The sequence below is a fragment of the Musca domestica genome, unplaced genomic scaffold (assembly GCF_030504385.1).
Source record: "Musca domestica strain aabys unplaced genomic scaffold, Musca_domestica.polishedcontigs.V.1.1 179, whole genome shotgun sequence".
Lineage (NCBI taxonomy): Eukaryota > Metazoa > Arthropoda > Insecta > Diptera > Muscidae > Musca > Musca domestica.
Window position 1 is genome coordinate 543,469 of NW_026712237.1, and position 26,827 is coordinate 570,295.

Sequence of the window (26,827 nt, forward strand, 5' to 3'; positions counted from 1 at the left end):
TTTTCAGAATTCAGCAAACAAGTCAAACAAAAAGTGTCGGGTACCAGTTTGTTGGTACAAAATCTGGAAGAGGAAGTAACCTACACCTTCACCGTCAGGGCTCAGACAATAGATTATGGTCCTGCAGTTAGTGAAAATGTGACAACGGGGCCCCAGGATGGTTCACCGGTTGCCCCACGTGATTTGATTTTATCCAAGACATTATCCAGTGTAGAAATGCATTGGTTAAATGGACCTTCAGGGCGCGGACCCATATTGGGCTATTATATCGAGGCCAAAAAACGAGGTGAGTATTTAAAACAAATAGTATTTCTGGGATTTGAAGGTATTCTCTATTATCCTACATTAATGGATTTGGATTAAAAAAAAAACATATTTTTTAATTTTAAGATTTAAAAAATGGTGGAAGGATTGTTTGATAATTTTTTTAAATATTACAATTTAAAACTCATGAATGGAGTGGATTTTTAAGATTTCAAAAATGCATGAATTTAATTTAAGTGGCAAATTGTGTGCTATTTTCAATTTGTAGTTTTGAAATGCCTTGGAAACTTGATTGATAACACAAAAACTAAAAGTTTTATACCAGCAAATGCACAGATTATACTTAAAAGTAATGTAAAAAATCTGTCGTTTTATTCCAGAATAATTCATTCAAAAACTATAATTTTTTTTTATCCAATACCAGAGACAAGATGCCTTGTCGCATTCGATACGAAACCTTTTTTATCGAAATGATTTATTCCGTACAAATTACAGCTTGATGTAAATTTCGGTACAAAAACTCGATATCAAATGTGGAGCATAGGCCGAAATTATTGTAGGAATCTAACAATTGATCCTTCCAAAAAACTCTAACACATTCTTATGAAATTGGGTCTAACACAAATACTGCTCCACTGTAAAACCAAAAATAAAATCTGGGCATTATAAAACTATCAAAATGGAAATTGAAAATAGCACCGTTCGAATAAAGATTTTACAGAATAAATTGCCTTGGCTACGAAATTCCAATCACAATCCTTCTTTTCTCTACTCTAAACCAAAATAATAATAATAACAAATGATATTGTTTGGAATTCTATTCCTCAAACTTGGTTGTTGGAAATTTTATTTATTTTTTACAATTTCTCTTTTTAAATCTATTTCTTAAATTACTCAAAAATAACTTTTGCTATGCTGGTGTTAAAATTAAAACTGCTTTTGTAGAACGAGGCGAACCATCATTTATTTGTAAGTATTAGCCATACATAGAGAAAAATAATAAATTCTCCATGCTGTAGTTATCCCAAATATTATTAACTTTTCTCGTAGATACATTTATAGTAAGCATATATCCTTTACTAATGCTGTATAGAATAACTCTTTCAAGCCCAACCCTAGATAGTGCTAATCTAATTCTAATTTCGTAGAAAAATAAAACAACAAAAAACCCTAATCAAAGACCAATTACTGATACATTTATTTTATTTTCCCATATAGACGACTCCCGTTGGGAGACAATCACGAAAACCACCACCGGTACCATACAAGACTTTACAGTCAGTTACCAAAGTCTGTTGCCCTCGACTGCCTATACATTCCGGGTGATTGCCTATAATCGTTATGGCATATCATTCCCAGTCTATTCAAAGGATTCAATATTGACACCCTCCAAATTGCATTTGGAATACGGTTATCTACAGCATAAGCCATTCTATCGTCAAACATGGTTTATGGTTGCATTGGCTGCCACCTCCATTGTGATTATAATTATGGTTATTGCAGTATTGTGTGTTAAGAGTAAAAGCTATAAATATAAACGTAAGTGATTGTTGTTTTTTGCTCTGGGGCCACAAACAAATTATGAATACATATTTTTTCTTGTCATTTCAGAGGAAGCTCAAAAAACACTGGAAGAATCAATGGCCATGTCTATTGATGAGCGCCAAGAACTAGCCTTAGAATTATATCGTTCACGTCATGGTGTGGGCACTGGTACCCTTAATAGTGTGGGTACACTGAGTCGCGGCACATTGGGTACGCTGGGCCGTAAGAACAATAATCGACCACCAAACAATGTTCAACTGGGTAAAAGTCCGCCCCGGCCATCTCCTGCATCGGTGGCCTATCACAGCGATGAGGAAAGCCTAAAATGTTACGATGAAAATCCAGATGATAGCAGTGTAACAGAAAAGCCATCCGAGGTTAGCTCGTCGGAAGCGTCGCAGGTAAGTTGGTTATGGCGATTTTTGGCATTTTGAATTTTCGTATTCAAATTATAAGTCGTGTAATAATAATCTATGTAGTAATAACGTAAGAGATTATTTAACACTATGCAACACAAAAAAATGTGTATCGGAACAAGTTCCATCCTCTCCGGAACCTGTGTGTTTTAGGTATATGTATAGTGTCTCTGGCAATATTATAGATAAAAATACAAGGCTTTTCAAAATACGTAGAAACGACTTCTAAATGTGGTCGTAGCCTGTCAACTACTATAGGTCCTAGAAGACGTCAAGAGTCTAAATCTTAACTAAACGCCAGGATTTCATATACAGGGTGAGATAAAAAAACTGCAACAAAGTTAAACGCCATAATTTTTACATTTTTTTAAGTTTTATGAATGAGGAATCCCATATTGTAATCATTCTTGGATGGCGCGTGCTGAGTGCAATGGTGCTGAGTCCTGTTGGAATGTCCAAGGTCTCCGTCCAAAATGTTTACATGCCCAAGGCTTTAATACATCATCCAGAATATTTTCGCGATAATATTCGGCATTTATTCTTACACCACCGTCGATTAATACGGGCGCAGAGAGACCATCGGCTGTTATGGCGGCCCACACAATCACCATGGCCAGCGCTTGAGTTCTGGTTTCCAACCGAAGGTACACATTTCTGATCTGTTTGGCAAGTAAACACGATCATTTTGTTTGTTTACAAACTGCTGGACAACGAATGTTTTCTCATCGGAGAAACCCAAATTCGACAGTTCACCACTTTCGGCCAAGTAAAGCAACTCTTTAGCTCTTATGAGTTTATTTTTTCCAGTTGCAGTGTAAGTTCTTGTACTTTTTGGAATTTCAATGGCTCAGTATTTGGCTTCAATATTTGACAAATGGAATATTGCGATATGTTCGGTCCAAGAGCCATTTTTCGGCCACTGCGACGCGGGTTTCGATCAAGTCGGTTCTTTACTTTTCGAACCATTTCTGCTGATGTTACTGTTTTCTTCTGTCCACTTCCTGGACGTCGGACAAAAGATTTATTCACATTAAAATGCTGAAGTGCTCTAACGATAGCCACTTGACAGCAGTATGAAGTTGGTTGCAGTTTTTTCATCTCAGCCGGTATTACAAATGAAAACTATGTGTTTATGTTTTAGTGTTAATTTAATGCGTTTCCATTTTAAGTCAAAATTTCCTTGATTTTTTGGGAAAATATTCTAGATCGAATTTCAATGTGGGTCTATGAAGAAAAGAATTTTTTATACTTGATATGTGCCGTAGAAAAATATCATTAATTTCGGTTTGTGAAAGCATTTTTTTTTTCTTTGTTGCGGCAAATATAGTCTTTTTCCGAAGTCGTGTAAATTTTCTTCCAATATCCACTCTGGGCTTTTGAAATACCTAGCAGATTTAATAGTACTGGGTTTTTTGCCCAAACTTTTATAAAGCCTATATTTTGAGATGTATTTCACAACATTTTATATACAGCTTTAAAGATTTGTGTAGAGCTCTGGATTACTTCGAGATTCATGGTTTTAAAAAATTACTGACCCCGATTTCCACTATTTTTTATTTTCGTCAAAAAAAACTTAAATATTTAAATTAAATAATTTAGTCTTTGATTTTCTATCTAATGTTTTATTTCTCTTCATATTCCAGCATTCGGAGAGCGAAAATGAGAGCGTGCGCTCTGATCCACATTCCTTTGTCAATCATTATGCCAATGTCAATGATTCACTGCGACAATCATGGAAGAAAACGAAACCCGTACGCAACTATTCCAGCTATACGGATTCCGAACCCGAAGGCAGTGCAGTGATGAGTCTCAATGGTGGTCAAATTATTGTTAATAATATGGCCAGATCGAGAGCACCATTGCCTGGTTTCTCATCTTTTGTCTGACAATCTACAGAATTGTAAGATTTAGTTTCAATTATCAATTTTCTCCTCCTGCCCCTTATCATTATCATCATACCTCCTCATAACTGAACAAACAATCACCAAACACATTTACATTACTGCTGCTACTTGGCACACCGTAACTACTTACAAATCATACAACAAAAAAACAAAAACAAAATCATATTTTTACTTTCGAAACAAAAAGCTAAAGAAAAATGATAAAAAAATAACAAAAAAATGAAACACAAAAGATGACGAAAACAAATGTCTGCCTATATTTATTTTTTAGTAATTAAATTGTATGTAGGATCATAAGAAATTCTAATGAAATTTATTAGATTGTTAAGCTAAAGAAAAAGAAAAAACAAAACTTTATTTATATTTAGAAAACGACAACTAGGTATAATGGTACCAGATATGCATTCATTTTTATTTCCTTTTTCCAATAATTATCACATTTTCCGTTTATTTTTTCCTTTCATATAATTTATTAGACGAATTGTATGTTTTTTGTTTATTATCTATTACAACACTGGGCTACAGCTAAAAAATTGTTTGTAATTGAGAAGTGATTCGGACTTAAATATGAACATGTATTTTATTCGATTACAATTTACAACCTGCTTCTGCTGAAATTGGCGAAGTAGTACCAAGTCTCTTTTTCAAAAATATCCTGTTAATAATTTTTATTTGAAATCTAATGAAATCTTTCATTCAATATAAAATAACCACCAAAAGTTAAAAAAAATTAAATTTCATTTTTTTTACTCTTCTTGTTGGTTATTTACATTGAAACCAACGCCACTTCAAAATTACAATTTTGTAGCAATGTGTTATTTAGAACTTAAGGCCATTATTAGTATTGTTTAAGATTTGAAATGAAACATAATACGATTTGTATATTTTTTAAAAGCTATTTCAAATGAATCCTTATTAAGTATTATTCTGTTAATTGAATAATTTACTTAATTAATTTAAAAGAGCTTCATTTAATAGCTTTTAAATCGAAACTAAAATCAAACGAAAAATCCCTCTCTTTCTCTCCCCATCCCTATTGTATTTGTGAACTACCCCCAAAATTAAGTAGTAAGATAAAAACGAAAACAAATTGTAAGTAATTGCAGATTTATTTAAGTTGTTAAAATTACAAAATCCCTTAAGCTCTTGTAAAATATATTCAGAAACACGTTACCATAGTTAGGAGTTGATGTGTAAAGTAAAAATGTGTCAGCAGTTTGTCTTTAAAAATCTCGATAATGAATTTAAAGTTTTTTGTCATATAAAAAAGTTATGACAATTTCAAATATAACCCAATCTGTGCGACAGTACTATGTAAAAGAAGTCATGACGATTACAAATTTAAATTTCATTCAAATGTCTAAGTTAAAATTGTGTCAGTTTTTCTTGTGTGTATAAAAAATGTATATTTCTTCTTCATATAAAAAATGAGTCGACAATTTCAAACTTAACCCAATCGCTGCGACGACACCATATGTCTTTGAACTAAAATCAAGCTGAGAGAGCTGATTAAATCTATTTATGCGACGGTAAAATAAATTACTTCCAGACATATGTATTTTTATTATAGGCTTCGGCAGGCCAATATTTGTGGGTTTGAATCGTTTAATAAACATTTCGAAACAAATGTTTCCGCAAGTAATGGGTTAAATCTCATTCGTATATGTTGTTACAAATTCGAATTAGTTATTGTTCACATGGTTGATTGGTATGAATCCCTATTTAAATAAATATTTCATATTTCAAAACAGTGTAAATTACAAGCAAGATTTGAAATCAGATTTAATGTACACATTATTAATGAATAGTTCTTTAAAAACAAATTGAATTTCACTCATTAAATTACTCGAATTTAAATGGCAAATGCAGTCATTTACCTTGAAGTCTTCAAGTGTCAAAAAAATCTGTATAATAACCAAAATCCTCACGCAAGGTAGCTAAAAACGGACCAGTTGTTTTACATAATCTCGACATGATTGAAATCCAAAATAAACTAGCCCTTCGATTAAATAATTGTTATTCCGTTTGTAACTCCTCGAAACTCCTCATGTCAGACCCAGTATATATATTCTTGATCAGCCTAAAATTCTAAGTCAAATTAGCGATGTCCGCCCATCTGTCTTTTGTAATCAAGCTATCTTTCGAACAAATTGAGATAGAAGGCTAAAATTTTGCACACATGTTTATTCTACCAGTAGACAGGTTAAGTTCGTAATTGGGCCTTGTAGGTCCACGTTTTCATATAGCCCCCATATAGCGGCACCTCCGAATACTCGACATTTTTATGATTTTGGCGACATTATTCACCGGAAGTGTTTCAAATTTGGTATTTGAAGTTCGCAATGGATACTACAGCCTGTGACAGATAATTGTCTGTGCAGGTCCACGTCTTCATATAGTCCTCATATATGATGATTGATGATGATTTTAGCGTCATTATTTGCCGGAGAAGATTCAAATTACGTATTTAGAGTTCGTGATGGGAACTACAGTCTGTAACAGGCCGCACATATCAGTACCTCCCTATATTCGGTATTTTGACGATTTAGGGTACAATACTCACCGAAATTGTTTGAAATGTCGCATTTGAAGTTTGTAATGGAAGCTAACAGAATTTTTAACGGATTTTATTTTCTGAAAATTTCCAAATTCGTTCCAAATGGTGGAGGGTATTTCGGCCGAACTTACTGCTTTTTAACTTGTTTTAATATGCTATTTTAAAGAACGACTTATCCGATTTGATATAGGTCTCGCTTCGCTTCCCTTTAGCAACAAATAATAAATGTCCTCTTCAGCATTGAATTCTATTCGAAAAACAGACCCTCGCCACGCAAAAACAAGATGTCACAAAATATAGTAAATGCCTTTAGTTTTTAATTCTGTTCGATTTAATTCCACATCATTTTGTCTTCATAATTTCATAATAAAATTTAAAACTTGCGTTTATTTAAATTAAAAACATGTAACTATGGTAATGTTTCTGAAATATTAATATGAAACAAATATCTGATAATATTGTTTGAATATATCTTTCAAACTTGTGATAATAAGACTTTCAATAGGAACAAAAACAAAAATCACATCAACGATTATACGTTTTTTCTATGTAATTTGCTATTTATTTCATAAACGAAATAAACAGTGTAATTGGTTTTATTTCTTCCTGTGTTGTATTTTCAGTTATTTCATTCATTTTTAATTAATTTACAATAACGCAAATCTCTCAAACATTGACACATATTTATCTGGTGGGGGATAAATGAGTTGAGCGATTAATTTGAAAACAAAATCTCTAATTTTGGCTGTGTCAAAAATGTGAAAAATAACTTATTTTACCTCCACCGCTCAAAATCCCAAAAAAAAATTCTTCTCATTTCTGTCAACTTTGTTAGCACAAACCTCATCTTTCTAATTTCGTTTGAATTTTTTTTTTGTGTCATTTCATTGTCGTTAGTTTTTTTTTTCATTTCTTTACCATTATAATTGTATATGAAATCGTTTATTAGATTTAAGATAACTTTAACTGACCAGACAAATCTCATAATTAAAAATATTTTTATCATTGTCCTCTGTATCTGTAATCAAATAAAAATAAATAAATGTGTAAATATTAACTATCATTAAAATAAATATATATAATTTAAATTTATTAATTTTTTTACCGAAAATTTTATAGACTTGTAAAATCAATTTAATATCATTAAAATACAGTTTTGTATTTCATAAATGTGTATTTATATTAAATTTATATTCAAGTGCTTTTTTTATTTTTAAAACGAAATGCCTTTTAGTTAATTCTTAATGTATTTTTTTAATATCTAAAACAAAATAGATGCAATCTATTTTTTTCAATGTTCTATAGGCATATCCCTTTTTTGCTATAAATACATATTTTACTTTAAGTTTTACATTTCTAATATTTTCATAGGCCATATTAAGAAAATGCAATTAATTGTAGTTTGACCAAACTAATATAGCAATTTTGTTCTTATCGATTTACCTTACCAACTAATTTGAATATTTGTTTATTTCTTTTTTTTTTTGTCTCCAGAGATTACAAGAAAATGAGTCTACAGACTGATTATTGTATTTTATATAAAATGTGTAAATAATATAAAGTGCAACTTTAGAATAATTTTAAAATTGTTTATTTTCGAAATTAATTTGAAATATATTTTTATTATTTTTATTTTGGGTTTATCATACAGATTGTATACATCTTTTTGATGTATACGTAGAATTAATAAATTGCTCAAAGTTTTATATTCTAAGTTTACTTCTAATTTAAATTTTATTTTATTTAATTTTAACATATGTTTTTTTTTTTTTTTTAAATAGATTTAAAATCTTTAGCATCTAACTAAATCCATACATTCATATATTAAATATAAGGAAAAAGTATTAAACTGAAAATGAAACTGTACTTGATGAAAATAAAAACAAACAAATTAAAATGGAACTTATATATCAAATAAAACTTAAATACAACTTGCATTTTTATTATAAAGTCGATTTTTTTTCTGTTGAAAATCCCGTTAATAGGGTAAGTGTACCAGTAGTCGGCACTTTTAGGATTTTCGCGTTTGTAATCGCTCACCATTCTGAGTGGAACTTTTCAATTATTACAAAGTTAATTTATTCAGATTTGAAATTTTGTATAGTTTTTGCAATAATAAATAAAGTTTTAATAACCTTTTATTAAATTTCATAAATTTGTAGTTTTATTAAAACAATGCTTTTTTGCCAGTAGTCGGCACCACTTGCCAATTGTCTGTATGGCATGTTGCAACAGTCGGCATACCAATTTTTTTGTAAGAATAATTAATGATAATAATAAATTAATTCATAAAAATATAATATTTTTGTTTAGTTAAACTGATTCGACGTCTTTACTGTACTTTTCTTAAGAATATGGATTGTTGAGGACTTTCACATACAGAAATTTAATTTTTATTAGAATAAATCATCTTTTCTTAGCGAAATTGTACACAAAGATAGCTGACAATATATTTGAAGTAAACAAAATATATTTAGTTATAAAAGTTTCATTTATTTGGGCTTAAAAATAAAAAGTGCCGACTACTGGGACATGCCGAACTTAGGCACACTTACCCTATTTTCCGAATATCAGGTGTTCGAGTTGTATGGCGCTATAAGAATACGTGACACAATGTAGCCTATTGCCTACCAGCAGGGGCGGTGCCTATTACGAACTCCAAATACCAAGTTTGAGATAATTTGATTGAAAAATCGTCCAATCAATATTCCATATATTGGGATGGAATAGATTTTTGAAGCCATATCTGTAATTTCTAATGCTTTTTTGCGGTTCTTCGAAATATTTGGTAATTTAGGAGTAACATATTTCTGTAAACATTCTAATGCCGTTTTCTCATGTCATCGCTTACCTATTGCCTGGTAGAAAAAATAAAAGTCAATATCCATTTTAAAACGTGATATTTTGGCCATTATTCAACATTTTCAATTTCAAAATTGGTTTGACAGTTCGTTGCCTCCGCAGCTGTATCAATGCGACTACCTGTGTTCTTCTACTAGTATATGTAGTATATGTGTTCTTCAACCAGTATGTGTATATTTTGAAAATACATACCAGCGCCATCTTTTATAATATGTTGCTAGTCTTGCCAATTATTTGAAAATACGAAGCAGACATTTTATTGTAGCTTTAAACCGGTATATAGAATTGGTAGGAAATGACACAATTTGGTCCGGTTTCATTGACAGGGACTTGGCTACAGGAAAGGGCATTTTACTTTTTTCTCAGTGTTTGTCGGTTGACGCACAAAATGGTGTTTAGTATCATGGTTACCAGATTGAGTAATATGGTGACTTTGAAGGATTGTCACATTTAAAGCAAATTGATGACGTTAAATGCCTAAAAGTATGCAGGAATTGTCGTTGAATTGAATTTATGAAATATGATTGGCACACTGAAACAGTTGTTTATGTTTAGGTGGGGCCGATTTTTAAAACCCTGCAAGGGATTCATGTTTTTGATCTGGTGAACTCTGTGAACTCCAGCTCAGGTCTGAATTTCGACCTGCTAAGCCCTGAATGCCTTCTTTTTCGATCTGTTGGTCCCTTTTCCCTTATATTAATAGTATTTACCCTAATACAGACAGAAGCAAATTGCAAAAGATAAATATAAATATAAGATTCCAAAAGGACAACACATAAAGAGATTTTTCAACAATATATTCTCTAATTGTTACACAAATTATAACGTGACTTCCAGTCTTTGAGAAGACAACTAATAACAATAATGGGACAGGCACAGAGTTTGGCCGATTCTCTGCCGGATGTTGATAGCGTTCATATGCAGGTAGTGCGTCATACAAAAGTTCTATCGGAAATCAATTCCTTAACATATGAAGAGTTCAAAACTTGTTTGGGTAATTTAAATGCACTGTAAGTTTATTCGAAATTTGAGTTGTAAATAAAAAAATAATCTTTATTGATTTTTTACATTTTAATTAGATCTCGCAAATGCATAGACCCAAATGGAAAGCAACTGGTGTTTTTGGTCAAGAATGGTACAGACACATCACTCCTGTGGAAAGCGACCGTTAAAATAGCCTGTGTAAAAGTTAATCCTGAGACAAGACAAATCGATTCATACAAATTTCTCAATCTCAAGCAATTTTTATGTGTATTCAAAACGTTTCAAGCCCATTTGGAGAGTCTGGTGAGCAGTGAACAACACAGGGTAATAAATCATATGAAAATCACACTCATTCTTTTGTTTTTCTTTTGTATTTTGTTATGAACAATGAAGATTTATTATGGAATTCCGTATTTGCGTTGTGTACAAGATCATGCTTTAGAGAAATACATACGGTTAAGGGACAACACTTGTAGAAAGGGGAACATCGAGTATTGTATGTTACCAAATACGAATAATGTTTCTAATCTCATACGAGCAAAACCTCGGATTAAGATGAATGGAGTCAACCAAATTTATCCCAAACTCTTACTCGCTCTTACCTTTCCAAAATGCTAAAATTTGTGCTAATACCTTTTCTGGGTCCAGAGGTATTCTCTTCTGGGTGCTTTCAACCAACTGCGCGAACTAAACCCAGACTTTCGGGTCAAAAATCCGTCCCCCAAGAAAAAAAAATAGTTTCCCGGGATCAGGGTAAAAATAACTAGCCCTGGAAAAAAATTTCGAAAAAATCGAAGAGAATTTACTAAATTTTCCCAACAATTAAAAGTTTTTACTGAACATTGTATTTTGCGTTTCGCAATTTTTTGACGAGTGATTAAAAAGCGTCTTTCTCTCTCGAAGGAATTTACATTATATGTATTGGAAAAGTACACAGACTAACTTATTGTAATAATTCCTTTAAAATATAAATAATTAGTAATAAAAATTTATTTGAACATCTATCTATTTATATACTTTTATGTATAAAGGAACAACGACGAGATTCACAATCCACCCCAGATGACGAAGAGTCAACCAATAGCAACAGTCAAAGGCATCCCTTACCATCACAGTTCACCACCTCAATGTTTATGAACGCCATGAGCAATAGCCCAGATAGTGGCAGCGGTCTCAGTAGCCCATCTGTATCTACATGTACCCATAACGACCACATCGATGAGTGCTCCATATGTTTGGACAGACAAACTGAAGTAATACTACCATGTACTCATTCCTTTTGTACGCCATGTATCGAGCAATGGTATTTTGATTTATCGAGGGAAATGTATAGAACACGAAAAAAATAAATGTCTTCTTTTTACCTTATTGCAGGAACGTCAACAATAAAACATGCCCTATTTGCTGCGAAAGTTTGGAGAGCACCGATGAAACATGGGTAATGTCGAACATTCCAGAAGTTGAGGAGATAAATGAAGAAATTTGTGCTGAATTTATGAGTTTGGCCAAAAATAAATAACTACATAGCGTATGACAATTTTGTTTGGTATAACTATATATATTTCTGCCAAAAACAAAGCAAGATCTATAATATAGTACATACATATTAATATGTTAAAACATTTGAATATTTAATAAAAATCATTGTTCGTTTAGTTATGTAAGTTAATATGTAATGTAGCAATAACAGTTGTTTGTATTGACGCAATTGTTGAACTAGACTAATGTATAATTTAGAGAATTAACCATGAAAGAGAACAAAAATCCTATATCAAATAGCTGGTAATAAATTATATATGAAATAACTGTTTGTTTTTTAATTGATCATGACAGAAGGGGGTAGTCTCCAGTTAGACATATTAATATGTACTTACCTCGTCGTAGATAAATTTCTTTATAGAGAAAAACTCGTTATGGAAAACCTTCTGGTAGGGAAGATTCACTGTAGATAAATCAAAATTTGTTTGGTCTCATTAAAATAGAATTTCAGAATAAAAATTAATTCATCTTTTTTCCAAAAACAAAAATCTAAAATCCCACGGAAAAGACAAATGTTTCATATAAATACATTATATTTAAACAATAAAATTCTTATTATTACACTCAGATTAAACAGAATGTTTCTTTCAAGATTTTTTAAGTATGTTTGGAAATCACGTTTATATATTTTTTATGATTTATGAATACAATTATATTTAAAAGTGACATTATATTTAATTATCTAAAACATTACATTGCGTATGTACACAAGAGAATTTTTTTATTGTTAAAGTAAGAAAACACAAAACGAATTGATGTGTATTTGAATTAAAATGAAAAAAGAAAAACAATAAATTAAGTTATTGGAATTATACATAAAATTAAAACATAAAAAATGATTTCGATATTTTCTTTACAGTAAATGAGTGTAATATCGAGTGTGTGTGGAGTTGTAGGAAAATATAATAATAAAAACTAAATCAACAGTTCAATCATTCAAAATGAATGGTGTTTGTAATCCTATGCTGAAATAATCTAGAATCTATATTAAATTAATTTACTTAATTGATGGTTGGTGGAGTAAAAGCAATTGGTTGCTGTTTAGAAGCATTAAGATGTCATCAGTTGGCACGTCGTTTTATTGTCACCTTGCCTTTAGCTAAATGGGACATATTAATTTTAACCTTACTACTGCTGCTGTCATTAACCTTCTTAACCCATACCTGAAAACAAAAAAAACATGATTTCAATTGTCCTTATAAATGTGACGTGTTAACAGAATTACCACTTCATTGCCTATGGCTGTAATGGTAGCTGCGAATTTTGGTACATCTTTGCCTTCTACATATATCTGTTGGCCACGATGGAACCAACGTTTTTCATATAATAATTTGCCATCTTCTATACGTGTTTCCACATATTGTGTAGTACCATTGTCGGATACAATAGATGTTTGTTGCAGACTATTCGATCCGTAAGAACTACTAACAGATATGCCATTTTGTTGTAACGCTAAAAAATACATTCATTTATATTTCGCAAACTCACTTCACAATTTTGATTAGAACTTACTCGGCGTTAAAGGTTTCCCCCTTTGTATTGTTTTAAGATCATTTTCTATTTCCTTTTCATCTAACATATATACCAATAATTGGCCAGTTGTAGGTTTACGTCTTTTTTCCACCACAGGCACAGGATCGTTGGGTCTTCTACGTAATTTACGTGTCACTGTGGGTTTGATCTGGTAAAAAGGATTTTGTTTATTATTAATATAGCTCACTTTGAAACCAAATACTTAGTTTTTCATCTACTAACCTCCATTGAGTCATTAGTTAGTTCCAGACTGTAGCGTTCATTTTCGATCAATTTTCGCCTTTCTTCAAAGTCTGTTAAAATATTGTCTTTTAAATCAATCTGAAAATAAAAATAATGTTAAGCAATTAATGATATTTTCCTACATTTATTACATTATAGAAGAAGATAACACCAAATAAAGACAGGTGAAATCGTCTTTGTAAAAGCACAAAGAAAACATTAAAAATATATGCAATTATTGAAAAAAGAAAAAACCAATAACAATAATTTTCATGAAATGTATCATACAGAGAATGAGCAGCAGTAATCAAATTACGTACTTTTATAATATGACAAATACAGAGACACGCATACTATCTTCATTATTCAGTTTAGTTTTAAATAAAAATGGATTTTTGTCGTTCCTTTATAGGTAGATACGATTATAACAAATCAAGCCACCCATAAATATCATATTGTTTTCATGTTGACTTATGCTCACGTAGACACGCTTTGCTATTGCGTTTCTATATTTTAAGAAGAAAAACGTTTCGTAGACCTACCTTTTTCTCATCGTACTCTTTTTGTGCAGCTTTCTTTTCCAGGATATAGTCCCTTTCCACACATTCTTTGAGGTAGTCTCTATAAATTTCGTTCAATTTTAATCTCTCCTTGTATTGATATTCCAACTTCTTGAGTCTCTTCAAGTATTCAGGATGTGTTAGACTTTTTAATTCTTCAAGTTGTTTATTTAAGCTGGCTAATTTGTGTTGATACATTCTAATGAAGAAGAAATATAAACGCAATGTTAAAATAAAAAACCAAACACCATGTATGCTATGTATATTGTTTACGTACTGTTCTTTAAGTTCATGGTTGTGGTTGTTGGTACCATTTGTTGTTTGGTGATTGGAGCTGGTATAGCTGGGAGTTCGTCCATTATTGCGAAACTCGGTTTCACTGGCATCATCAGTATCTTCAAGGATTTCATTAATATATAAATTAGAGATTTGTAGTGAAATATTTTTTTTATTTCTTTAATTTTCTTACCCTCTTCACTGTCATAGTTGTTTTGTTCAAAGTTATTATTAGAGCGAGAATCATCGTTGTAGTCTGCAAACCGTTCGTCGTCGCTTGCGACCCCATAATTTGGATAAGACATGACGATTTTTCTATATTTATTATTCAAAAACACTTTAATTTTTACAATTTAGTATCTGGAAAAGTTTTGTACACTTTACAATTTAATAGAAGGTAAATTAGGTGTCTATAGTTCGTTTTTTTGACATATTGGTTAATCGACCATCTGCAACAATTTATCGATATTTCAATGTCGTGTTATGGCATAGTGGGCTGACGACATCTTGATTTTTCCTAGGTGTCTCAATTTCTCTTTTTTGCTTTCGAGGCTCCACAAGTTTTTATTACGGAACTGGGCCTAAATTCTTGTTCCATGAAAATATGAAATGAAGAATATTTACATGGTTGAATCAAAAAGGTAAAGTCTTGCAATCATATGTTTACCATTGCTTTCAATATTATTCGTTTGTCAAAATTTATATTTATAATTCCATTGTATACGCAGAAATCAAATTCTTTTATCTGACATTTTTTCCTTTGCCAAAGTTTTCATTTCACATTTTCATTGATTGAGAATTGACGCCATGATAAAAACCATAGTAAAATGCCTACAAGGTGGGGCAGATATGAAAAATACAACTCTGAAGCTAAAATCTTGTAACTTCAAATTTATTAATAACAAATGCAACAAGTTGTTTTATTTATTACGCCTTCGAAAACATCATCATTGTCAAAATGTGTGTTAATAAATCCATTGGTATGCACAAATCATGTTAGAAGAATGTAGGTAGACGCTTCGACACAGCTGCTGGGACAATAAACTGTCAAATTAATTTTTTAAAAAATTGTTTAAAAAATGCATATTATAACAATTTCCCATTGGCGTCACTGTCCTAGAGTCTTATTGTATCATATAGACCTTTTAAAGTATATAACATTTTAAAATCAGGCATCTTTCGCGCTTTTAACACATTTAAATAATATTCACTGGAAACGGGTATTGTTTTACCTAATTTATAAAAAGTAAATTTTTTGTTGAAACAGAATTTGAAATAATTTCGAATTGTTTTCTTTGTTATTTACAACAATACAAACAAGGGCTTAGTGCTCTTTTTAAACTTACGAAATTTAATAACTATTTTACAACAGCAACAGGGTTTAAATAACTTAAGGGTGATTAAGAATATTTGATAACAAAGGTTTACATTTATTTAAGATTCTGAGATATTAAATACTCTTTTAAGTCCATATTTCCCCTATCATGACTAAAATATAATTATAAATGTTTTAGTATCTTTCAGAGTATAAAGTATTACTACCCTTAAAATATAAAAATAAAATTAGTAAATAATGAAGCAGTTCTTTTTATACACTCCACTATTCTATGGAAGGTATATAACTTTGTAATTCCATTTGTAACTCCTCGAAATATTTATAATAGGCCCTACAAAGTATATATATATATTGTGGATAAGCGTAAAATTCTAAGACGATCTAGCGATGTCCGTCTGTCTGCATACATGCATAGTTTACCAGTAGGCAGGTTAAGTTCGTAAATGAGCCCAGATATTCGGTATTTTCATGATTTTAGCGACATTATTTACCGGAATTATTCGTTTACGTCTTCGTATAGCCCCCGTATAACGCTACCTCCCGATAATCGGTATTTTGACGATTTCAGGAACATTATTCAACGGTTTCGTTTCAAATATCGTATCTTAATGGGTACTACAATTTATGGCAAAAAAAAATCGTATGCAGGTCCACGTCTTCGTATAGCCCCATATGACGGTACCTCCCGATACTCCATATTTTCATGATTTTTGCGACATTATTCATTATTAATGTCAAATGAAAAATTTTATGAAGGAAATATTTTCCATTTTATGTTTTCATAGAACAAAAATCCAGGCGCAGGTCCATATCTTCGTCTAGTTCCCATATAACGGTTTTCATTTAATTTTAATTGAATTTATCTAAACCTTAAGATATATCACAGTATTCCAGAAATAACAAAAAATAAAATTCAAGCGAATATTTTTGGCATAAAAAATTTAAAAATAGTTCAAGAATAGCTTTTTAGCATGCTTCCAGCAAGTAGCCTTGTAAAATGCATGACTAAGTTGCCTTCGTTCACGGAGAATACAATCAAAATCTTAAATCCCAAATAAGTCGATCAACCATGATTGAGTTTTTCAAAGGAACTTCTTTTTAATTTTATTGATAATAATTCAAAATACTTAAGATCGTGTTGAATTACTTTTGAGACATTAAAAAATCTGATGCAAACTTTTCGTTCTGCGAATTGGGATCAATAGCTGCCGATGTAAGGAAATCACTGCACTAAAAATATTCATCTTCAATTAGATTCTTTAGCAATTTGAAATACATTAGTTTACTGGCTTATACAAAGAACATTGTCAGAGCTTTGTAATAAATACTAAATTATTACTGTTCTTGCGAGTGTCTCAAATATTGAACTCAAGTAAGGGTGGGGCTTTGGAAACATTTTGATATAAATTTGGCTTTAAATTCATATAACATGCTTTAATGGAGTTAAAAAATTATCAACCAAATATTACCACTAGTTCTACTCAGAAAAGTGACCAAAAAATTTATTCTCAAAACGAGACTAATAAAAATCTTTTCAAAATTTACACTCATGTTTCTTCAATATTGAACGAAATTGTACAATTTTTTTTCTGAACCACCTTTTGTTTACATTCAAGACTTGCACTTGTATTCATAGCAGACACCAAGTTTTTTTGCACTTTTTAACACATATTCAATATCCCACTTTGTCAATAGAGAATATTTGTTTCAATTTAGCAAGCTAGGTTCCTTCTGCTGCTATTCCTTCCTTACAATAATTAATGAACAAGTAGTTTTAGTGTTGGTTTCTTCTGTATCTTTTTTGTATTTTGTTGTTTATCATTTAAAATAGAAAACACATCTCTTTATGAAATTAAAAAGATTTACGTCTAGCCGGGTGATGTCCTAATCACCAAATGTCAACTAGTAGTTTATTGGGGGCGACCACGACCGAAACCTCCACGGAATTCAACATCACCAGCGCCAGGGCCAACATCACCCTTCTTATCAGCGCCACCAGGAGCACGTCTGTAAGCGGAACGATCTTCACCAGTTTTGCTGGCATCGGCGGTACGCTGACCGGCAGCAGCTGGGCGGGGACGCACAGTTTCGGGTCTGGTGGGACGCTTAAGTGTGGCGGGAACGATTTCAGGGGGCAAGTGCAAGTAACTGCGCAAGAATTCGATACCTTCATTGGTCAAGTACCAGTAGTAATGTCTCCAGGCGAATTGTTCCTTAACCAAGCCACGGGAGTGGAGGGACTGCATTGTTTTGATGACATGCAAGTTGGGGATGCTCTCAAGTTCAGGATGCTTGGGGGCATGGGTATCTTTTTTGGCTACGATAACACCCTCTTTGAAGAGGTATTCGTAGATAGCAACGCGATGAGCCTTGGGCATAAACATCCTAAAAAGAAAAACACACACAACCAATTAGTTAAATTTCATTTATAATTTTGCGCTTTGTTGTCAATATTTATCACTGGTGACAATTATGGGCAGTCTTTAGCAAACTAACGTTTATTGTTAACACTAATCATTTTGCAAATTTTTCGTCTTTCACTATTGTTTGGTTGATTATCAGTTTTGCAAATTAATTTTTACGATTGCATAGATTTTAAAAGATTTTTTACAGAAATTTTACATACTTTAGCGTCTTTATTGGAGCAGTCACCGGAAAGAAAGGAAAATCGAGTTGACAGCTGTCATTGTGATGACATTTAAGATGTTTGCTATACTCTGGTAGGTGGCGCCCTCGGCAACATGGTTGTATTTCTGTTTCTAATGCTAACTAAACACGGCTTCTGGCGCTAAGGGCTGCTCACATGAATAGTTTACATAATACCTTGTGCTAAAAAAAATAAAAATGAATTAAAAAAGTATTTAGTTACATATATTAATTTAATTATATTCCTGTCATTTTGTCATGACAGGACATATTTTTTTACAGTTTTTGGAGAGAACAAACAAATTTCTTGGCATTTGAGTCAAAGTATGTTTTTTTTTTTAGTAAATTTTGTAGGTACAAGCATGGTACAATAAAAAGGTAAGGTAGAGCTCCCAGCTAATTACAATTTTTTCTAATTTTCCAATTTTGTATATGTATTTATTGTTTTGAAAAATAAAAACAGAATATTTTCAAAATCAATGACTGAAGACGAGTTCATTGCGGGACGCGCATTAAAGCTTTTTGCCAGTTTTCAATGGAATTGAAGATAGAACTGTTTAGATTATATTTTTGAAAGAAAATCCAGGCATATAATTCATTTGATTCATCTGATTCTAAAAATGAGGGAAAATATTGAATAAATTAAAACTTGTTGCGTGGATATTTTTTAAAATCTGTTGGAAATAAAATTTCTTTTTTTGATTGAAAGGTATAAGTACATAAGCAGCTTGGCAGGCATATTAATGTCAAATGTTAACAAAAAACTAAGGCAGAATTCGAGTCCGGTCATGGTAAAAGAATGCAGGTATATGCATCATCGCTTGGGAACATTGATATGTGAAATTTTTAAAAATATTTCTTCAAATGTAAGTAGATTTTTATATGCTTCCTTATTCGACGTCAATCAGTTTGTTATGATAGGCATTTTACATCAGTTTTAACGAATTTGAATAAACTTTAATTTAACATTTTGAATTTCAAAATTATTTTGACAGGTCATTGTCCCAGCAGCTGTGTCGATGCGACTACCTATATTCTTTGGCTTTCCCTTTATGATATGTCACAAAATATGTCATGCAAAGATTACAAGCTGCTTATGTATACACATCTTTAGTCCTATCGATATTTTAAAAACCGTGGTTTTCTTTTATTTTTCGCTGATTTCTCTTAAATTAAAATATTGTGAAAAAGTGTCAAAACACAAAATAAATTGTTCCATTCGTTATTTGTAAATTTCGAGCTGCAATGCTTTAGATTCGGAGCTGTGTTTTTCTCATTTAATCAATCTGTCTTGTAGGTATTGTGTCCTGGGCCTCAATTCTTGTTCTTTGAAAATGTGAAATGAAAACTTTTATAAAGGAAAGAAATGTCAAATGAAAAATTTTATAAAGGAAATATGTTTCATTTCCTATTTTCATAGAAGAAGAATCCAGTCCATGGTATGTAAATTCTGTATAAGACATATAATAAATCCGATCATAGGAACATATATATTTTGTGTGGTAAATCCGCATATTTTTGTGTGGTTATATTTGACCAATCGCCATTAATCAATGTTATAAATGCGCTTAAATCATTCTTCGTTAAAGAACAGTGGAGTTTTGGGTGGCTATTTCGGCCCATAATGTATACTTTTTCACCCTACGTTACTTTGTTCTTATCAATATTGTGGAGAAACCCAATGTAGTAATTTGTGAAAAAAGTAAAATAAACAAACCAATTCTTGCATATTTAGAAACATATTTGACACTATAAGACTCCGGTACAGATTTGCATTTTCTTGTTTCTTCGAAGTTGGACAACTTTTCTTATTGATCCATGCGTGGAGGTAGCTTCTGTAATTGTGCCACAGGTAAGCCTGTAATATGTGAGTTCATCAATTGTTTCATACGAACTATAAGTTTATCAATTGTTCCATACGAACCATGGTAGAAAGATACAGGTAGATGCATCAAAGCTGGGGAACACTTAAATGTAAATGTAAAATAATGTTCTATCAAAGATAAAAGTACGTTTATATATATGAGGGTTAACCCACTGGATTTGGATTTAAATTGTCATATCCATTACTTTTACTTCAAATAAATCCTCTCAAAGTAGGTTAACCCTACAAACAGTTCTAACGTAAACATGGCATAAGTAAATTTCTATAAGTTTTCTTATACGACGTCAGTCAAATTTAAATAATTTTTCATTCAACATTTTCAATTCCAAAATTGGTTTGACAGTTCATTGTCTCAGCAGCTGTGTCGATACATCTACCTATATTCTAATAGCCTCCGACTGACGTAGTATAAGAAAACATATAAAAATCTACTTATATTAAAAAAAAAAACATTTAATTTTTTTTGACATATTCTTCTGCCATGATATGAACTATGAGTCTATCAAATGTTTCATACGAGCTAAGAGAACTGGCTCTTTTTCTATCGGTGAATATTTTTTCTGAACCATTTCATCGGAACGTAGTGAGGGTTTGTTTACTTTCATTTCTTAGCTGGAAGTGGTACAAAGTCTTTCCAGGATTAAAGGATTAATAAAGAATAAATATTACAAGATGATACATACAATTTGAAACAGGTGTGTTAAGATTGTCCCACATTAAAGGAAACAAACAAACATAGCAAAGGTATTGTGTCAGTCGAATAAAAATGTGACTTCTATGACAAAGTGATTTCAGATGAAAGATAATGAATTGATTGTTGTCGGCAATGGCCAAGGACCGTGAATATTATAGTTCTCTTAATCGCATTCATGCTAAGTTTGTTGCACAACATAGTTAAAGGAAGCATAAGTTTTAAATAACTCATATATTGCCATGGAGCCACTTCTCTGAGTTTCATCCATACAAAAAATGCATCGCAGAACTGCCCACGTTGTGTGCTTCAAAGAGACGATCGAAATAATATAAATGCACCCAATCACAATTATCCCTAAAATATATAATATTTGAGGACAACGCATGCAGACCATCCTGCGCTGTTTGGAAGCACATTAGGAAGCTAAAGTCATATATTGTGCCCAGCTCAGAATTAGCATGCTTGAAAACTATTATAAGGGTATAGCTTGGTTAAATTTCTCTTAAGTTTTTTCTTCTAATCGTTATTTTGACTAAAACACTATATATGAACATATCGTTATTATATTGCAAACAAGTTGGGATTTTACATTACACCTCTTGTTTTAGGTAATTCGAATTTGTTGAATTGCATTGAGTTCTAATAGATTGTTATGGACGTCTGCTATGTGTTCGTTAATATATAAAAACAACACATTTTTTAAATGTTCCCTCATCCTTTAACAAAATAGATTTTCAAAAAAGCACTGTAAATATATTGTGGCTTGTTCGTTTTTAAGTCCATAATACTGACAGATAATTTACAGTTTTACATTTTGTACACATTACCGACTCGGAAACTGAAATATTAATAATAGTGACTTCTGATTCAAAATATTTTTGTGGGTCCGACAAGTTATTTTTATAGTATTACTTCTATATTATTATTTAGTCCTAATACTTGTATCTACTAAAATATCTAATTAAATCATGACAAATGTGCAACAAATATTTTTGTGCTTGCAGCCTGAACATACATCGAAATCGAACAAATGTATAAAAATCATGAATAGCTTATTGCATTGTCCAGCGCGTTTCTCTGGTGCCTACAACAGACAGGAGGTACAACAATTTATTAAATTCATAAAAGCCTATAAAGACGTAAAGTGCATAACGGATGAGCAGGCATTATTGGAATTTAATTATATTTTGACAGATAATGCTTTCAGATGGTGGTTGAAAACAAAAAGTACAATTTCAACATGGTCTGAAGCTCTGTATGCTTTGGAAAATCAATATTCAAATGAAAGACCTAACCACGTCATATACAGTAATATGTTTGAATTAAGCAGGAAGGACAGAAATAATATGGACGATATCATTGGTGACCAATATGAGCTCATGGAGGAATTGACAAATCTGCCCCTTGTGAATGAGCAACACAAACTAGAGTTCATATATGGTATGCTGCCTAATAGACTGCAGACGATGACGAAATTTACTGCAACATCTTTAGACGCATTCAAAGAAAACTTAAGAAAAGAAAACAATGGCTTGTATAAAACCGATGTTCAAATGGAACCTACAGAAACAAACATCGTCGCATTTTCATATAAACGCCAAGAACAAGATTGTAATGTTTCGAAACACGTTACAGAAGCTGAGCTAATGACTTTGGTTTTATCCGAACCATTACACAGCGTTATAGCTGACACTGCAAATACAGAAAATCATCAAAACCTCCAAATTATTTCTGTAAGATCGGCTGTTGACATTTTCGAAGATTATCAAAATATACAACGTAAAGAAGTCGTAAATTCAAACGAGAATCCAGGAAATTCAAATAAAAAAAATCGTAACAAAAGACCACGTTGCAAATTTTGTCGCGGTCGTACGCACACGGTGGAAAGATGCTTAAAGCTAATTGCAAGAAATCTCAAAAGACAACTAAGTCAAGAAACCGAAAAGAATAAGAAAGGTGAGACTGGGTATTAAAGAGTTTAAAGACTGGGATTTATTTTGTTTCATTTTCAAGACTTCCTATAATATTTGGTCTGTTCCAGAACTGCAAGAATGTAAACGTTTTTACTACGATAACCTATTATTTCCTTATGCTATGGGAAAATAATGCAAGACTAGTAGATTCTTGCAGGTTCTGCTACAGAGCAATTATAATTCTTTGTGTGCATATTCTGTGAAAGTATTTATTTCAATTCAATTGAATTACCAGCCTGAACATTTTTTTCGAATCAGGTTATTTTATATTGCTTTAAAGTAGTCAGAAACTGATGAACTCGACAGCATATGTTTAAGCATTATTACGACATTGTAAAACACAAGTGGAAATTTGTTAATTTTGCAGACACATTGGCCACTGAAACAATATAGAAGACCTTCGAGGAAAAACAACAGGGACAACTATATATCGGAATCGGAAATTAATTTCTATCAATTTCCAGAAAAAAAAAACTTGCGAAGTATGTGGAGCCACCTGATAAAAAAGTGCGCATCAGAGAATATCATTACACAAGATATGTCAAGTGGAGTAAATCATCCAGCATATAATCGTTATCGTCATTAGCCAACTGGAAAAAAATCGTAAAAACAGCTTTTTGACAAGCCAAATATCAGAAACAGTTGCAGAAAATCTAAAGTATGCCATTGCCAACAGGATAGACTGGATAAAATCGAACATATACAATACTTTGTGAATTTATGGCACATTTTTTAAATCAATCCTGTGACATAATTATTATACATATATTTATTAGAATGTGTTATTTTAATGAATTCATTAACATTTCTCCAGTATATACGAATATATTCTGACATTATATAAAATATTACTGTCGTCAATTGTTTTATCTTGAACGAAATGAGAAACATGCACTGCAATACCTTTGCTATTACAAAACCTAACTAAATTATTTTTTTCACATTTTTATTGAATTTAATTTTTATTACTCCCATAGACATAAAACTTTTACATGATCAAAAATAAAATGGAATCCAAGCTGAATTTGAATGCCATTATTAATAACATATTATGCAAATACAACACGTTATTAGACTGTCCAGTAAAATTTTGTGGCGATTATGGTGGGCAGAAGATACAACAATTTATCGAATATATAGAGTCATATAAAAAAATAAAATCTATATCGGACGAACAAGCTCTAGGTGAATTGGGTTATTTGTTAACTGAGCATGCCCACTCTTGGTGGCAACGAAGAAAAAGCCATTTTACTACATGGTCTGAGGCTCTGACTGCTTTGCACAATCAATATGGTCGCCAAAGGCCGGCATTTTTAGTTTATAAAGATATATTTGAGCATAAATATGAAGATTACGCCATGGAAACAGAATTCATAGACGATAAGTATGAATTATTAACTGAATTATCTGATCCAAAGCAAAGTGAAAAGAATAAATTTGATATGATTTTCGCATTGTTACCCAAAGAAGTTCAAACAAAACTAGAATATGGAAGTATTACAAGTGTAAGCGAATTAAGGCAAGAAATATTAAAGTTAAAATTAAAAGAGAGTAATGAAACAAATGTTACAACAGCAAATTCAAGCGAAAATAGTAACCTTGTCAATGGTGTGCACGATATTGAGCCTAAAGAAGAAAACATTAGCTGTGTGTCGCAGACTGACACAGTACAAAAAGATATCGATCCAAATGAATGTGGCGAGGTAGTGCCAGCAACAACTTGTATAGTCAACGATAAGGATCCCGTGATTAAGGTCAGACGTACGGAAGATCTGATGCCACCACTTGTTAAAAAAGAGAGTAATAACGAGGACGATACTACTATGGCTGGACCACAAGAAGAATTTATAGCAATTAATCAAACATCAACAACACATGATAATGTTAATTTTCAAATAGACATCGATATTATGGACCAGATCAATACAATCATAGACGAATCAGAAATGAACTGTGAAAGTAACCATAGTGGACATAATTCCCCAATTATGTCTGTACAGGAGAGTTCAAGTCCAACCGTTGGTTTTTTACTCAACGGAGAAACCACTATTCACGCAGAAGTTTCAAAGAAACCCCATCCGGCTGTCTCCGCTGGGGGTCGCCCAACTATACGTAAAATGAAACTACGTTGTACTTATTGTCGCAAATACAATCACATAGCGCAAGATTGTATTAAGAGAACTAGACACATGCAACTATTTCCGGAAAAATTTCTACCAACTTCCAAAATATCTGGGGATGAAATTAAGGGCAACAAGGAGATAAGTTCTAAAAGTAACAATGACGTGAATGTTCTGCCCTTATCCAACGAAAGTACGTCTACAGCATATTCTACATCAAATGCATTCACCAACGTGCCTACCTCATTAACGTATACTGTGACTAGTACAGCCACTATGGTATCTCCCACAATTACCACTACTGTTGCTGCAACATCTATTCCCACCGTCACACAAAATAATGTATCAATGTCTCAAGCTACATCTCACATCACCATAATGACCTCGAACCCGCCAACTCCCACAGCATCATTAACCACCAAGCTGATAGCACCAATAAATGGTCCGTGCCCAAGTAAACTATTAGCTGCCAAACTTCGAAATAGCAATACACCCTCATCCCGATGCCATCAGTGTGGGACGGCTGGTTTTTACAAAAGTATTTGCCCCAATTGCAGTCCTATATATAATTGCAATCAACAGTATAAATAATGTCTTATCCACTAGTAGTTATTGAAAAAATTGGCAGGGCCTTATACAAATGTATTTTTAAAATTTACAAATCTGTAATCAAGATTTATTATGTCGAAGATAAAGAGTGAATATAAATTTTATAAATGTTATTTAATTGTTTTGTATTTTTCGTATGCGATCTGTTAAATTAGAAATAAAAAATTGTATACATTTTGTAAAAGTCAAGGTGTTATTAAATAAATCGGAAGTATTAAGTAGAAAATGGATAAGTTTAAAGTTAGGGGTTCCTTTTATGCCTTCTTTAAAAATTACACAAACTAAATCGGAAGTACTAAATAGAAAATGGATAAGTGTGAAGTTAAGGGGTTCTATTAATGTGTGCTTCAAAAATTACACAAACCCGAATTTTCAAATTATTTCATATGCAAATACACATAATATTTAAATACCTAATAAGTCATTGTTTCGTAATGAATATTAATAACAAAACTTATATTTGCGCAAAGTTGATGTTATAAATGTTATGGCGGTTATACCATTTTGCATCCGTATGACAATGATAAATAGCATCCACGCCTGCGAATCTGGAAAGTGATCACTAGGAAAAATTTTATTGCAAATTATAAAATTGAAATATTCAAACATTATATTAAAATATTCTAATTGTTTTTAAATAGTCAACATCTATTATGTAGCTATATATTTAACTATATTTAAAAGTAGGCTTCGTGTAAAGGCTAAAAGGAGTAGAAAATCGAGCGCATTCTATTTTTCGTTGTAGCTCGAATAAGATAGAGCATGTTTTGCTTGTTTCATAGTGAGAGCACACTTTTAGAACACTCTTTTATTTCCTGATAATCCGTTGTTGAATATGTATGCATGTGTATTTCCTCAAAACACAATAAAGTAATTGGAATTTACATTAGTGACTTACTGAG

At 31.8% G+C, this 26,827-nt stretch overlaps 5 protein-coding genes across 12 annotated transcripts in view; 3 read left to right on the plus strand and 2 right to left on the minus strand.

The window, feature by feature from the left end:
• LOC101893340 (protein sidekick) overlaps positions 1-7,759 on the plus strand; it is a 309,215-nt gene extending 301,456 nt beyond the window's left edge. For all 5 annotated transcript variants that reach the window (XM_059120794.1, XM_059120795.1, XM_059120797.1 and 2 more), the window contains 5 exons: positions 8-286; positions 1,210-1,233; positions 1,483-1,803; positions 1,876-2,210; positions 3,869-7,759. In XM_059120794.1, coding sequence (XP_058976777.1) covers positions 8-286; positions 1,210-1,233; positions 1,483-1,803; positions 1,876-2,210; positions 3,869-4,111 — 1,202 coding nt within the window. In that variant the 3' untranslated portion in view covers positions 4,112-7,759. The remainder of the gene's footprint in view (positions 1-7; positions 287-1,209; positions 1,234-1,482; positions 1,804-1,875; positions 2,211-3,868) is intronic.
• Positions 7,760-10,250: 2,491 nt separating this feature from the next.
• Positions 10,251-12,337, plus strand: LOC131801826 (RING finger protein 141-like). Of its 2 annotated transcripts, none has more exons than XM_059120801.1 (4): positions 10,251-10,558; positions 10,628-10,835; positions 11,564-11,835; positions 11,907-12,337. In XM_059120801.1, the coding sequence occupies exons 1-4, from the start codon at positions 10,413-10,415 to the stop codon at positions 12,049-12,051; spliced, it is 771 nt and encodes a 256-aa protein (XP_058976784.1). In that variant the 5' UTR covers positions 10,251-10,412; the 3' UTR covers positions 12,052-12,337. The 2 variants fall into 2 exon arrangements, with proteins under 2 accessions (XP_058976784.1, XP_058976783.1); XM_059120800.1 differs by having other exon boundaries at positions 10,253-10,558; positions 10,628-10,856.
• A 438-nt stretch (positions 12,338-12,775) lies between these two features.
• On the minus strand, positions 12,776-15,070 carry LOC131801825 (sin3 histone deacetylase corepressor complex component SDS3-like). The gene is made up of 7 exons (XM_059120799.1): positions 14,856-15,070; positions 14,664-14,781; positions 14,369-14,585; positions 13,827-13,925; positions 13,584-13,752; positions 13,297-13,523; positions 12,776-13,234 (listed from the first exon to the last, which is right to left on the minus strand). The coding sequence occupies exons 1-7, from the start codon at positions 14,965-14,967 to the stop codon at positions 13,133-13,135; spliced, it is 1,044 nt and encodes a 347-aa protein (XP_058976782.1). The 5' UTR covers positions 14,968-15,070; the 3' UTR covers positions 12,776-13,132.
• A 2,700-nt stretch (positions 15,071-17,770) lies between these two features.
• LOC131801827 (small ribosomal subunit protein eS10B) lies at positions 17,771-18,761 on the minus strand. The gene is made up of 2 exons (XM_059120802.1): positions 18,625-18,761; positions 17,771-18,383 (listed from the first exon to the last, which is right to left on the minus strand). The coding sequence occupies exon 2, from the start codon at positions 18,380-18,382 to the stop codon at positions 17,909-17,911; it is 474 nt and encodes a 157-aa protein (XP_058976785.1). The 5' UTR covers position 18,383; positions 18,625-18,761; the 3' UTR covers positions 17,771-17,908.
• Positions 18,762-21,075: 2,314 nt separating this feature from the next.
• LOC101894850 (uncharacterized) lies at positions 21,076-26,156 on the plus strand. 3 transcript variants are annotated; one of them, XM_059120804.1, is made up of 4 exons: positions 21,076-21,224; positions 22,228-22,323; positions 22,431-23,179; positions 24,174-26,156. In XM_059120804.1, exon 4 carries the CDS (start codon positions 24,189-24,191, stop codon positions 25,905-25,907), a length of 1,719 nt encoding a protein of 572 aa, XP_058976787.1. In that variant the 5' UTR covers positions 21,076-21,224; positions 22,228-22,323; positions 22,431-23,179; positions 24,174-24,188; the 3' UTR covers positions 25,908-26,156. The 3 variants fall into 3 exon arrangements, with proteins under 3 accessions (XP_058976787.1, XP_058976786.1, XP_005177896.2); XM_059120803.1 differs by having other exon boundaries at positions 21,076-21,273; positions 22,228-23,179; XM_005177839.4 differs by lacking the exons at positions 22,228-22,323; positions 22,431-23,179 and having other exon boundaries at positions 24,174-26,155.
• The last annotated feature ends 671 nt before the right edge of the window (positions 26,157-26,827 follow it).

Excerpts from the sequence above, each read along its gene's own strand:
- LOC131801826 (XM_059120800.1), top strand. The coding sequence starts at position 10,413 with ATGGGACAGGCACAGAGTTTGGCCGATTCTCTGCCGGATGTTGATAGC. Across the intron at positions 10,559-10,627 it reads TTGGGTAATTTAAATGCACT|ATCTCGCAAATGCATAGACC; the intron begins GTAAGTTTATTC and ends CATTTTAATTAG. Across the intron at positions 10,857-11,563 it reads TGAGCAGTGAACAACACAGG|GAACAACGACGAGATTCACA; the intron begins GTAATAAATCAT and ends TTATGTATAAAG.
- LOC131801825 (XM_059120799.1), bottom strand. The coding sequence starts at position 14,967 with ATGTCTTATCCAAATTATGGGGTCGCAAGCGACGACGAACGGTTTGCA. Across the intron at positions 14,782-14,855 it reads CAACTATGACAGTGAAGAGG|ATACTGATGATGCCAGTGAA; the intron begins GTAAGAAAATTA and ends AAATCCTTGAAG. Across the intron at positions 13,926-14,368 it reads AAGAGTACGATGAGAAAAAG|ATTGATTTAAAAGACAATAT; the intron begins GTAGGTCTACGA and ends TTTTATTTTCAG.
- LOC131801827 (XM_059120802.1), bottom strand. The coding sequence starts at position 18,382 with ATGTTTATGCCCAAGGCTCATCGCGTTGCTATCTACGAATACCTCTTC.
- LOC101894850 (XM_059120803.1), top strand. The coding sequence starts at position 24,189 with ATGATCAAAAATAAAATGGAATCCAAGCTGAATTTGAATGCCATTATT.